The following is a 13,782-nucleotide window of genomic DNA, read 5'->3' as shown; positions in this document are numbered from 1 at the left end:
TTGTCTAATTATGGTAGCTCCTTCCTGCTCTGCCAGGGTCTCACCCTGGCTTAATAAGCTCCTTGCACCCCTTGACTTTTGGGGGGGAAAAGGTGTATTGTGTGTTATCTCACCTCTGTTTTCTTCAGGTTCCTTCTGCAAGCCTCCTATTCCTCCATCTTAACTAGAAGTCCTTGGATTGAGATATATTTTTTTTTCAACTATGAATTTTATTTTTCTTATTTAAGAGAAAAAGAGGCAGAGAGAGAGCATGGGTGTGGCAGGGCATCTACATCTAGCCACTGCAAACGAACTCCAGACACATGTGCCACCTTGTGCACCTAGCTTTACATGGGTATGGGGCAATTGAACTCAGGTCCTTAGGCTTTTCAGGCAAGCACCTTAACCACTGAACCATTTCTTCAGCCCTCAATTACAAGTCTTACTGTATGAAAAAAATGCATGGCGGTCATATTTCCATTGGGTTTATAGTCTTTTATTGCCTCTCCCCCACCACCATTCCACTGAGGGCCCCGCTCAGTGGAGTCATGAATGCATCAGATAGTCTCTGGCCAGGGGCAAGGCCTTAATATATTCCTTGCCACCTTGTAGCTCTTACAATCTTTCCTCCCCCTTCCACAATTTTTTAATTGTTTTCTACATTTCCAATTCATTTATTTCTGCTCTGATCTTGATTATTTCTTTGCATCTGGTACATTTGAGTTTGGATTGTTCTTATTTTTTCAAAACCTTTAAATAAGTGGTTATTAACTTAAGATCTCTCTATTTTTCTAATGTAAGTATTTATTGCTATAAACTTCCCTCTTAGGGGCTGGAGAGATGGCTTAGCAGTTAAGCACTTGCCTGTGAAGCCTAAGGACCCCGGTTCGAGGCTCGGTTCCCCAGGACCCACGTTAGCCAGATGCACAAGGGGGCGCATGCGTCTGGAGTTCGTTTGCAGTGGCTGGAAGCCCTGGCACACCCTTTCTCAATCTCTCTCTCTCTGTCTCTTTCTCTCTCTCTCTGTCACTCTCAAATAAATTAATAAAAAATGAACAAAAAAAATTAAAAAAAAAACAAACTTCTCTCTTAGGACTGCCTTCCTTATGTCCCATAAGTTTTGGTATTTTGTGTTTTCATTATCATTCAGTTCTAGAAATTTATTGATTTCCTTTTTGATTTCTTTAATGACCTACTCATTGTTTAATGGTGAGTTGTTCAATTTCCAGGAGTCATTGTGTTTTCTATTGTTTCTCTTAATTGCTTGTTTCTAGCTTTATTGCATTGTGGTCAGGTATAATATAGAGCATTATATCAGTTTTCCTGAATTTATGGAGACATGCATTGTGCCCTAATACATAATCTGTTTTAGAGAAGGTTCCACGAGCTGCTGAGAAGAATATGTATTCTGTGGAATTAAGGTGAAATATTCTTTAGATGTCTGTTCATTTGATGTATGGTATTGCTTAGCTCCATTGTATCTTTATTTCTGCTTAGATAATCTATTGATGATAGTGAGGTATTAAAGTCTCCTATTATTGTGTTTGGATTAATTGGCTATTTGATTTTTCTTTTTAAAAAATGGTGCACCTGTTTTTTGTGCAAAGAAGTATGATTGTAATGTTCTCTTATTGAATTGTTCCTTTAATGAGTGTGGTAGTTTGAATAGATAGTCCCCAATATATTCAGTGTTTTATTAGTTTGTAGTTTGCATCTGCAGCCACCTGGCTGGAGGCAGTGTCACTGGGTGGATATTAAGGTGTGGTGGTGGGTCTGAGATTTCAATCTTAGATATGCAAATAGTGCCTAGCTGGAGTTCATGAGGTGTGCTGTGCTGTGTGGCTTTTAGCTTTTAGGGTTGTGCATCTTTCTCTGTGTTTGGTCCTGTGAAAGCAGGCCAGCTTCCTCTGCCATTATGGATCTTCCCCTGGATCTGTAAGCTTCAATAAATCCCTTCCTCCATAACTGTTCCTGCTCTGGAAGTTCATCTCAGCAAACCTGAAGCTGTCTGCTACAGTGATTAAGAAGTGGCCTTCTTTATCTCTTTAAAATCTCCCTTGTTAGCTATTAGTATAGCCACACCTGCTTGTTTCTTATTTCCATTTACTTGTAATATCTTTTTCCATCCTTTCACCCTAAGGTAGTATCTGTCTTTAATGGTAATGTGGGTTTCTTATAGATAGCAAGTGGATGGATCTAGTTTTCTGACGTAGCCTGTCAACCTGTGTCTTTTGATTAAGAACGTGAGTCCATTAATGTTCAGAGCTATAACTGTGAGGTGTGAGTTAATCCTTGTCAAATTGAAGGTTTTGTGGAGTATGGTATTTTATTGAACTTTAAATTTTTTCAGGTCTGTACTAGTTTTCATTATTACATTTTACCTTCTGTAGCCTCTTGAGTATGTTTGTTTGTCTCTTCAGTGTGGAGTATCCCAGGTAGTATTCTTTGTAGGATTGGCTTAATGTTCATATATTCATAAAGCTTGGCTTTATCATGAAGTTTTTCTTCCATGTTGTATTATGAATAATTTTTCTAGGTATAATAGTTTGGGTTGGCAGACTTGGTCTTTTAAATTTTGAAATGCTTCATTCCAAGCTGTTCTGGCTATTTAAAGTTTCCATTTGTTGCAGTCAGGCTCGCATTGCTGGCAGAAATTACCTGACCAAGAGCAGTTTATGGGGGAAAAAAAGGTTTATTTTGGCATACAGACTCAAGGGGAAGAAGCTCCATGATGGCAGGGGAAAACAATGCCATGAGCAGAGGGTGGACATCACCCTTTGGCCAACATAAGGTGGACATTATCAACAGTAAAGAATGTCAAACACTAGTGTGGGGAAACTTGCTGTAACACCCATAAGTCTTCCCCCAACAATACACTGTCTCCAGGAGACTTTAATTTCCAGTTGCTATCAGCTGAAGAATACTTAAGTTTATGAGGGACACCTGAATCAAATCACCACACCACTGAAAAATCAGAGGTGGGCTGGAGAGATGGCTTAGTGGTTAAAAGGTCCTTGCCTGCAAAGCCAAAGGCCCACATTTCACTTCCCAGTACCCACATAAGCCAGCTGCACAAGGGGGCACATACATCTGGAGTTCGTTTGCAGTGGCTAGAGGTCCTGGTGCACCCATTCTCTCTGTCTGTGTGTCTCTCCCTCTCTCTGTTTCTCTGCTTACAAATAAATAAATAAAATAAAAAGGTAAAAATAGCCAGGCATGGTGGTGCATACCTTTAATCTCAGTACTCAGGAGGCAGAGGTAGGAGGATCACTGTGAGTTCGAGGCCACCCTGAGACTACATAGTGAATTCCAGGTCAGCCTGGGCCATAGTGAGACCCTACCTCAAGAAAACAAAACAAACAAACAAAAATAAAGGTAAAAAGAAAAACCAGAGGTAAATCTAACGGGCTTACCTGTATATTTAGCGAGCTATTTTTTTCTCTTCCAGCTTTTAGTATTCTATTTTCAGTGTTTAAAGTTTTAAGTATAATGTGATGTAAGAAATTTATCCTTTGCTCCTATAATTTTTTTTGTGTTCTCCCTGCTTCCTGAACTTAGACGGGTCTTTCTTTTATAAGGTTGGGAAAATTTTCTTTGATTTTTTTTTTTCCCTGAGGTAGGGTCTTGCTGAAGCCCAGGCTGGCCTGGAATTTACTTTGTAGTCTCAGGATGGCCTCGAACTCACAGCGATCCTACCTCTGCCTCCTAAGTGCTGAGTTTATACACCCAGCTTCTTTGATCATTTTATTGAAGATATTTCCTACACCTTTGGCCTGTGTTTCTTCTCCTTATATGCTCATAATTCAAATATTTTTTTTAAGGTACCTCACATTTTCCTTATCTGTTTGCCCTTATTTTAAAAAATAAATAAATAAATACGAGAGAGAGAGAGAGAGAGAGAGAGAGAGAGAGAGAGAGAATAAGCATGCCAGGGCCTCTAGCCACTGCAAATGAACTCCAGATGCATGTGCCACCTTGTGCATCTGGCTTACTTGGGTCCTGGAGAATTGAAACGGGGTCCTTTGCCTTTGCAGGCAAATGCCTTAAACTGCTAAGCCATCTTTCCAGCCCCCTATTTGCCCTTAATTTTAACATGTCATTATTTTTGGACTACTACTCTATTTCCACTGTCTTTTCCTTGAGTTCTGATAGTCTGTAGTTGGTTAGGCTTCCTTTTATAAGAGTTATTTCATTTTTTTTTTCAGTGTCTCCATATCTTTTTTAATATTTTATTTATCTATTTAGGAGGGAGAGAGAAAGACACAGATAGAGAGACTATGGATACACCAGGATCTCAAGCCACTGCAAATGAACTGCAGATGCATGTACCTTGTACATCTAGTTTATGTGAAAAATCAAACCTGAGTCCTTAGGCTTTGCAGGCAAGCACCTTAACCACTAAGCCATCACTCCATCTCTTTTTTGAATTCCATTTTTATTTACTGTTTTAACTTTCTTATTGTCTCTTGGCATTTATTCCTACATTTGATCTTGTCCTCATAGAGTTTATTCCACTGACCATTCATTTCAGTTTCTTGGTTTATTTTCATCCATTTAATTTATACATATATTGAGTGTCAGTTTTTCCCCATTCCATATGTTGACTATCAGTTTATCATAAATAGCAAAGGTATTTTTAAAATTATTTGTTTATTTACTTATTTAAGAGAGAGAGAAAAAAAGAGAATGAGTATTCTGTACCACTGCAAACAAACTCCAGATGCATATGCCACCTTGCACATCTGGTTTGATGTGGGCACTGGGGAATCAAACCTGGGTCCCTAGACTTTGCAAGCAAGCACATTAATGGCTGAGACTCTTTCAAGCCCCTAGCAAAGATATTTTTAAAAACATCTAAAGATCTACACAGACTAAGACAGTTAATAATCAGTAAGCACTGTAGATGTTTGAAGCAATACTATACAAGGAAAAGGAAACAAGTCTTTATCACATGAGTACAAAGAAAGAATAAAGTTTATGAGAATAGATGAACAAAGGGGAGCTAGGAAGTAATCCATCATGCCCAACACATCCCTAATAGTAATAGGAAAGTAAAGATTAAATACTGGGCTGGAAAGATGGCTCAGCAGTTAAGGCGCTTTGCCTGCAAAGCCTAAGGACCTGTGTTCAATTCCCCAATGCCCACCTAAAGCTAGATGCACAGAGTTGCACATGCACCTAGAGTTCATTTGCAGTGGCTAGAGGCCCTGGTACACACCCATGTTCATTTTCTCTCTCTTCTTGCAAATAAATGAATAAAATAAATTTAAAAATCTTAAAAAGAGAATTTCCATTAAAAAAAAAAAAAAGATCAAATACTAACCCAGCCTACCAGAAAAATAAGCAACACAAGTACAGGAATTAGCAAGTTACTCTCAATAACAACAAAGGAAAATAGCAGACAGCTAGCTGAATGTAAAAAACTCCAGGGCTAGAGAGATGTCTTAGTAGTTAAGGCACTTGCCTATGAAGCCTAAGGACCCAGGTTTGATTCCCCAGTACCCACATAAGCCAGATGCACTAGGGGATGCATGCATCTGGAGTTCTTTTGCAGGGGCTAGAGGCCCTAGTATGTCCATTCTTTCTCACAAATAAATTAATTATATTAAATTTTAAAAACTTCACTGTCTTCTGCCTCTAAGAAACACATTTTGTCCATTCTTTCTCTCAAATAAATAAATTAAATTAAATTAATTTTTAAAAACTCCACTGTCTTCTGCCTCTAAGAAACACATTTCATTGGTAGGTACCCACAGAATAAGAGTCATGGATGGAGATAATAATTCTCAAAGAAACAAGCTGGAACCAGGTTATCATAGTTATTCTGACATTTGCTAAAGTACATTTCTAGCTGAATTTGGCAGAAGGGTTAAAGAAAACCACTTTATAAAAAGGAACTAATTCATCTGAATCCATAACAATTATAAATATATATGCACTGTATGTTGGCTTCCTGATTTCATTAACAAACAGTAAAAGATCAGATAGGTTCTAAAACAAAGATAAATCACCTCAATATCCTACCCTCATGTTTAGAAAGCTCATCCAAAGAAACTACAGAGTTAAACTGCACTATAGATTAAATGGATTTAACATACTTACAGTGTATTCCATCCAACAGATCCAGAATACATATTCCTCCCAGCAGCCCATGGAATAATTTCTAAAATAGATCACATTCTAGGTTACAAAATAAGTCTTCATAAAAACAAAACAATCAAAGTAACTTTTTGTGTATTATCAGATTACAGCGGAATAAAACTAGAAAGCAATAGTAAGAGAAACCACAGAAACAAACCAGATACCTGGAGACTGAACAATATACTCATTGAAGAAATTCAAAAATTCTTAGAATCAAATAAAAATGAAGTCACAACTTCTCAGTACTTTTGGAATATAATTAATAAATGTAAATATAAAACAGACTGTCATAGCTTAGAAATGTTTATTATGCTTTGAGAATAGGTGTGGATCCCAGAAAGTAAACTGTCGGACTAATCTTAAGTAGTTTGTGAGATTTTAATTTATTAATTTAATTTATTTTAGCAGTTGAATGTTAGAGCCTAAAGGAGCATTTAAGAGGCTGAGCTAAACTGAGGTAGGAATATCACTGTGAGTTCAAGGCCAGTCTGAGCTAGAGTGAGTTCTCGGTCAACTTGGGCTAGAATGAAACCCTACTTCAAAAAAGGAAAATTAAGAGAAGTTGAATAAGCCAAATTACTTTTTTTTTCCAAATGGGTTAGGACTAGGTCATAAAGTATCTTTCTCAAACTGTTATATTTAAGTCCTGAACCTTTGCATCAAGAAAATGCTATTTGATTTTTTTTTTCCTTGTATGGATAAGCAAAAGACTTTTTGGATGGAAATACCATTTGTGTACACTGCAGGATTCTGACAAGGTGGGCATTACTTCCAGAATGACTCCTCCTTTTTTCCTGTTGACTCGGCTCTCTCATGGTGATGAGATAATTTTAAGGATTACATAGTAATATTTATTTTAATCTCAACCTTTAGCTGCATTCAACTTTGAAGGAATATCATTTTTTTATTCTTTTAAACTTGTTTTCTTATCATTTTAGCGCGTAAAGTCTGGCAGAGACAGCAGTGGGGGCTCTCGCAGTAAACGAGAGGGGAGTGCTGGCAGTGGTAAGTATTTCCTGTGCCCTGGAAGAATGGGTTTGACAGCTTCTCATACATGGGCTTCTAGAAACATAACAAAATAATTCATATGGGTTACTATGGTGGTGCTTGCCATTAATCCCAGCACTCAGAAGGCCACTGTGAGTTCAAGACTAGCCTGGGCTACAGTGAGATCCTTCCTTGAAAAAAAATCCAATACTGGCCTTTATATGTTTGTTAGTTTCATACATAGTAAAACCTCACTTATTCTAATTTTGGGGGGGGGTTGTTTGTTTGTTTGTTTTTCAAGGTAGAGTCTCACTCTAGCTCAGACTGACCTGGAATTCACTATGTAGTCTCAGGGTGGCCTCAAACTCATGACTATCCTCCTACCTCTGCCTCCCAAGTGGTGGGATTAAAGGCATGCACCACCATGCCCAGCTTTTTTGTTATTCTAATTTTTTAAGCAGTCATTTGTCAGGTATGTGATTGTAAATATTATCATATTTTAGTTCTTAAATTACATATCTATTTCTGATCATTGAGTTCAGGCTGAATAGATTATCATAGAGTATACATATGGATGAGCTTTTTACTGTGTTGTGTTTGTTAAATGTCCATATGAGGGACTTGAGTAGGGTGGTCTTGGGGAATGGTGACAGTCAAAGTCTTGTCTAACTTTCTGTTCCAGCTCCAATCTACCAAATAGGAGATATGGCAAGTCCTGTCTTGAACATGACCACATCCTTCTGTCTGCATACCAGCCATATAAATGCATCTAAAGTTCTTGGCATCTATGTATTTCTTCAACTCTGACTCCTAAGGCATTAATTCTCAGTTAAGTTTTAGTACGGCTGGAGAGATGGCTCAGTAGTTAAGGTACTTGACTGCAAAATCTAATGACCTGGGTTCAATTCCCTGGTACTACCACATAAAGCCAGATGCACAAATTACAGTGCAGGAGGTTCTGGTATACCCATTTTCTCTCCCTTTTTCTCTCTCTCCCTCCTTCCCTCTTTCTTTCTCTCTCAAATAAATAAATTTAAGAATATTTTTTAAAGTTTTAGTAAATTTTGTGTTCCTTTCTCATCAGCCACAATCTTCTTTCTTTTTTATTTTTTTATTTTTATTTTTATTAGCATTTTCCATGATTATAAAAAAAATCCCATGGTAATTCCCTCCCTCAACCTTCTTTCTTTTTAAAATATTTTTATTTATTTATTTGAGGGGGGCAGATAGAGAGAAAGGATGGCCACTGCAAACAAACTCCAGCCACCTCGTGCATCTGGCTTATATGAGTACTAGGAAATCAAACCGGGGTCCTTTTGCTTTGCTGGCAAGCATATTAACTGCTAAGCCATCTCTCTAGCCCTTACCTCCTTTTTTGACTTCTGTCAGGTAGTGGAAGTTAAATTTAATAGAAATTTGGTGCTTTTAAAGAATCTGATTGGAAAAATTAAATACTAAATTGAAATATGTGGCTATATCTAGTCTTTCCTATCCATGATCAACATGGTCCTACATATGTGACCCAGTTCTGAGTAACTACTCAGTGATGTTCTAATATAGGAGTATGGCAATGATAAGTGAAGAGGAAGGAGATGTGGCCCCTGCACACAATGCAGTTAGCATCTCGTTGGAAAAACAGGTGTACAAGTTTGAATGCTGCTTCCAGAGTTTCCCTAACAAAAAATTCACACAGGTTTTCTTACATTCCTAGGAATTGAAAACTGTAGTGAAGATAAAGATTCATACTTGAACTCAGAGTCGGCCTAGCTAAATATGTTTCAGGCAATTATAGTGCCTAAACATCAGTGGTGCAAAACTGCTAGCCAGGCAGCTTGGTATACAAGGGCTAGTCTAGCTTCTCCCACTAACTCTGCTCCTGACCTTCTTCTACTTCAGCCACAGTGCTACCACCCAGAGTTTGAGAAGTTAGTGGTGTTGAGCCCAAGTCCCATAAAGTACCAAAGGCGATTTGCTACATTAAGGAGTAATGGTCCTCCTTCCTGAGCCTCCCATGATCTTGATGCTCTGCTGTTGTCTTGCTGTTACTCAGACTCCAGATATCACCTCATTTCTACCACATCCTCCTCCTTCAACTCCTGTTTTAGTGAATCCATTTAACTTTCTGGAGTTAGGTCTTAGAGATCCAGCCCAGCAGTTCTTTATAAGCTATAGGTAGCTATGTAGGTCCTAAGAGCCCCACCTAGAAACTCTGTGCCAGGCAGATTGTGGAGCCATCCTGAATATCCAAGCGTGGACTTCTTATGAGTTCAGTGTCACAAATGCATTGCCACCTGAATACCTAGCCTTTAGTTTTTGGAAGTGGAACTACAGGAGAGGGATTGAGGGTCTATTAAAAAAAAAAAAGTTAGCTGGGCATGGTGCCTTTAATCCCAGCACTCGGGAGGCAGAGGTAGGAGCATCGCATGAGTTTGAGGCCACCCTGAGACTCCATAGCGAATCCCAGGTCAGCCTGGGCTAGAGTGAGACCCTACCTTGAAAAAACAACCCCCCCCCAAAAAAAGTTATTAACTGCCAAGAATTCAACAGACAACATATTGTTTATCAGTTAAAAGAAACTGCTGGGCTTGGAAGATGGCTCATCAGGTAAGCACTTGAGGATTAAGGATAAGTGCCTTTCTGGCTAGAGACTTCCAAGTTCAATTCCCCAGAACCCATCTAAAAGGCTGGGAGTAGCTACACACATCTGTAATCCCAGCTAATGAGGGGTGGAGACCAGAGACTCACTGGGGTTTCCTGACAGCAGGTTTGGGTTGAGAGAGAGATCCTGCCTCAAGAAAAGAAATATGTGAATGAGCAATAAGAGGGCACCCAACATTCTCCTCTGGTCTCTGCACACATGCATATAGAGTATGTACATCTGTACACGTACATCCCTTTAACACACATCACATGCCACACACATACTCTACACACAGAAAAAAAAGAATGAAAGAAAGAGAAAGGAGCCGGGCGTGGTGGCACACACCTTTAATCCCAGCACTCGGGAGGCAGAGGTAGGAGGATTGCCATGAGTTCAAGGCCACCCTGAGATGACAGAGTTAATTCCAGGTCAGCCTGGACCAGAGTGAGACCCTACCTTGAAAAACCAAAAAATAGAGAGAGAGAAAGGAAAAGAAAACTCTTAAGCTGGGCCAAATGGTGTTCTCTTGTGATTCAGCTCTTTGGAGAATAAGGCAGGACGTTCAAGGCCAACGTGGACGATATAGCAAGGCATGATCTCTCTCTTAAAAAAAAGAAAAAACGTTCTAGGCTGGAGTGATGGCACAGCAGTTAAGGCATTTGCCAGAAAAGCCTAAGGACCCAAGTTCAGTTCCCTAGCACCCATGTAAAGTCAGATACACAAAGTGGCACATGCATCTGGAGTCTACTTACAGTGGCTAGAGGCCCTGGCATGCCTATTCTCTGTCTGTCTCTCTTCTCTCTGCTTGAAAATAAATGAATATTTTTTTTTAAGTTCTAGCAAACTCAATGCTACTTAATCATAGGAAGCAGGAAAATACATATGACATCCTAAAATTAAGCATCCTTTTAAGGAGTAATTGTCATGGTAGCGCTTAGGGAAGTAGTAAATGTGTATTAAGACCAAACTAGGTGAAGTGGATCACACCTGTAATCCTGAGTACTGACTCAGGAGGCTGAGGCAGGAGGATTATCGCAAGTTTGAGTCCCAGGCCAGCCTGAGCTACAGAATGAAAAACCTGTCTCAATAAAACTAATCAGAGGACTTGAGAGATGGCTCACTGTTTAAAGACACTTACTTGCAAAGCCTGACAGCCCAGGCTTGATTCCACAAAGACCCAGTTAAAGCCAGTTGCACAAAGTGGTGCATGCTGCTGGAGTTTGTTTGCAATGGCAAGAAGCCCTGGTGTGCCTATTCTCTTTCTCTCTCCTTTATCTCTTTCCCTGCTTCCCTCTCAAATAAATAAAAATTTTTTGAAAAGCTCAACAAAATTAAACATTATATACCTTTATAAAAATTATTTTAAAAGACCCAGACATGGTGGCACATGCCTTTAATCCCAGCACTCAGGAGGCAGAGGTAGGAGGATTGCCATGAGTTCAAGGCCAGCCTGACACTACATAGTAACAGCCTGGGCTAGAGTGAGACCCTACCTTGGGAAGGAAAAAAAAAAAAAAAAAAAAAAATATATATATATATATATATATATATATATATATATATAATATATATGTATATATATGTATATATATATATATGTGTGTGTGTATGTATATATAATATAAAGTCTTGAACAGAAGAGTGAAAAAATCCTAAAGAAAACTATAGCACTAGTCCCACCATACTATGAGGAACCTGTATGAAAACCTAAGTTTGAAATAACCATCTAGATCATTCCTACTAACCAACCCTACATTCAGTTCTCAGTCTTCCGGTCATGTGTAGACTTGTAAAATCCTCCTGAAAGCCTGCCTGAGCACCCCCTTCAGGGTTTAGGAAAGCCTACTGCATGCAGCCCCAGGAAATGCTGAGGTAGTGTGACTCGGGAGGGAAGGCAGAGGTTCCTTTGCAAAGTCTCCCCCAAGGCTTCCCCACCACCCTCTACTACAGGAAGACTGTTCAACCTCCCTAGCGGCCTTTGCCATAATATTCCTCAAATTCTTAGAGCCTCAGAAAAATAGAGGCTTTCCAGAGTACAGGGTTCTTCAAGGTGGGTAGAGAAAGACCAGCATAAGACAGGCGGGGCTGCTGGCTAGGATACCTGTGTGTTGGGGAAGAGGCCCTTCTGTTGAAGCAGTCCTGGCAGGGGCCTCAGCAACTGCACTGCTGCAGATTTTAATCAATTTTTCCTTCTCCCATCCAGTCTGCTTCAGGCCAACACAAATAGCACCAGTAGACAAGTGAGCTTTATGCTCACATGAGGGTGTTCCAAGGAGAAACTCAGCCCTAGTGAGGCATTTTCCAAGCAGGGTTTCATGCTGCTTTGCTCACTTGGCACCAGTTTAAAGCATTAAGCAGGCCCTTTCCAGAGTGCATGGTTGCTTTTTTTTTTTTTTTTAATGTGTTTGTGTGTGAGTGTGTGCACACATGCACAAAACCTCTTGCTGCTGCATGGATCACTTCGTATTTTGGTTTGTAAGCAAGCACTTTTAACCACTAACCCATTTCTTTAGCCCCCAGAATTACTGGTTTTTATGACAGTTGTTTCTTGAAGACTCTGGGCTCATGGGGGTTTGTTTGGGTGCATTAGACTAGTCTCACTGCAGTCCTGCTTTTGCTGTTGACATGTTTGCTCAGCCTTAGCTCCCCACAGTAGCTCCCAGACTGAGAATCACCTGGAAGGCTTGTTAGACTGTTGAACCCTAAGCCCAGGGCTTTGGAACCATGCCTGACAAGCTCCTAGCTGCACTTCCTTTGCTACTGCCCATGCTGGGAGAACCCCGGGTCCACTTTGAAGGAGTCAATGCCAAGATCCAAGTCATACTGCTACTACCATCAGAGCCCGTGCCCATTGTGTGACAGTATGGTCACCAGCCTGCGGTCTCACTCTGGCACTGTCTCTCTAAAGGTGTCACCTTGAGCAACCTCTTTCATTGGTGTAGGAAGTGCATGCTCAGCCAGTAGGACTGGCCCCCACACTGATGGCCACATTCTGGGTCCTAAGTAAATTATACCTGTTGTTTTTAATATGATGTTGACACTTTTGAGACAGGCACTGTAATCCAGGCTGACCTCAAATTTTCAGTAATCCTCTCTCTCCACAAATACGCACCACAACACCTGGATATGGTAACTCTTACTATCACTATTTGAAAAGTGCTTGGTTCAGAGAGTTTATCATCCTAGTATAGGATTTTCGGTCTTTTTAATTTTTTTTAATAATATTTATTTATTTATTTTAGAGAGAGACATGCACAGAGAAAGAGGCAGGTGGAAAAAGAATGACTATGGGCATGCTAGGGCCTGCTGCCACTGGAAATGAACTCTAGATTCATGTACCACTTTGTGAATCTGGCTTTACGTGAGTACTGGGAAATCAAACCTGAGTTGTCAGGCTTGCAAGCAAGCACCTTTCGCTGTTGAACCATCTCTCCAGTTTTTATTTTTACAGAAAGTAATTAAAACAAAGTGAACTTGCTACTTAAAGATGCATTACTCATTATGCTGGAATAACTCAATAACAAACATCAATCCAAAGATGTAAAAAAATTAAATGAAGCCATGTCAGCTTCCCAAATCATAACCATGCATTCTATAACTTCAAAGTATTCATAGCCTCAATGTCTATGTTCTTCATGGATAAGCTGAGGAGGATAACCTCATTCTTGTCTGTCGTGTCAGCTACATTTAAGAAGTCAAGAAATCACTTAAGCTTTTCATGTGCATCTCTCGTCAGGTCACAAGAGCACCTCCTTGTACAGCATTTTCTATGTTGGCATGGTTTTGTGAGTTATTTTGAGTACTGTGTTATGAAGTTTTCATTTTAGATGGCTTTTTTGTTTATTGTTTATGGTTCATTGTGTTTTTGAATATAATTTCTATGATGTCTTATATGTGAACTCTTCCAAGGAAGATGTAAGAAGATGTAACAGTTTTATGCTAAAAATAATTCTATAATGAAAATAAAGATATTGTGACTCAGTGAACAGAAATTCATGTTATAGTCAAACTTTTTGAGGAACATGTCTTTCATA

At 39.4% G+C, this 13,782-nt stretch overlaps 1 protein-coding gene across 3 annotated transcripts in view; it reads left to right on the top strand.

Moving 5' to 3' along the window:
* Nucleotides 1-13,782, top strand: part of Ift88 (intraflagellar transport 88) — a 167,408-nt gene that overhangs the window by 147,573 nt on the left and 6,053 nt on the right. For all 3 annotated transcript variants that reach the window (XM_045155256.1, XM_045155255.1, XM_045155257.1), the window contains one exon: nucleotides 7,059-7,125. In XM_045155256.1, the coding sequence (XP_045011191.1) occupies nucleotides 7,059-7,125 (67 nt within the window). The remainder of the gene's footprint in view (nucleotides 1-7,058; nucleotides 7,126-13,782) is intronic.

This window comes from Jaculus jaculus, chromosome 7 (genome assembly GCF_020740685.1).
Source record: "Jaculus jaculus isolate mJacJac1 chromosome 7, mJacJac1.mat.Y.cur, whole genome shotgun sequence".
Classification (NCBI taxonomy): domain Eukaryota; kingdom Metazoa; phylum Chordata; class Mammalia; order Rodentia; family Dipodidae; genus Jaculus; species Jaculus jaculus.
This window is presented reverse-complemented; position numbering and strand designations above follow the sequence as displayed.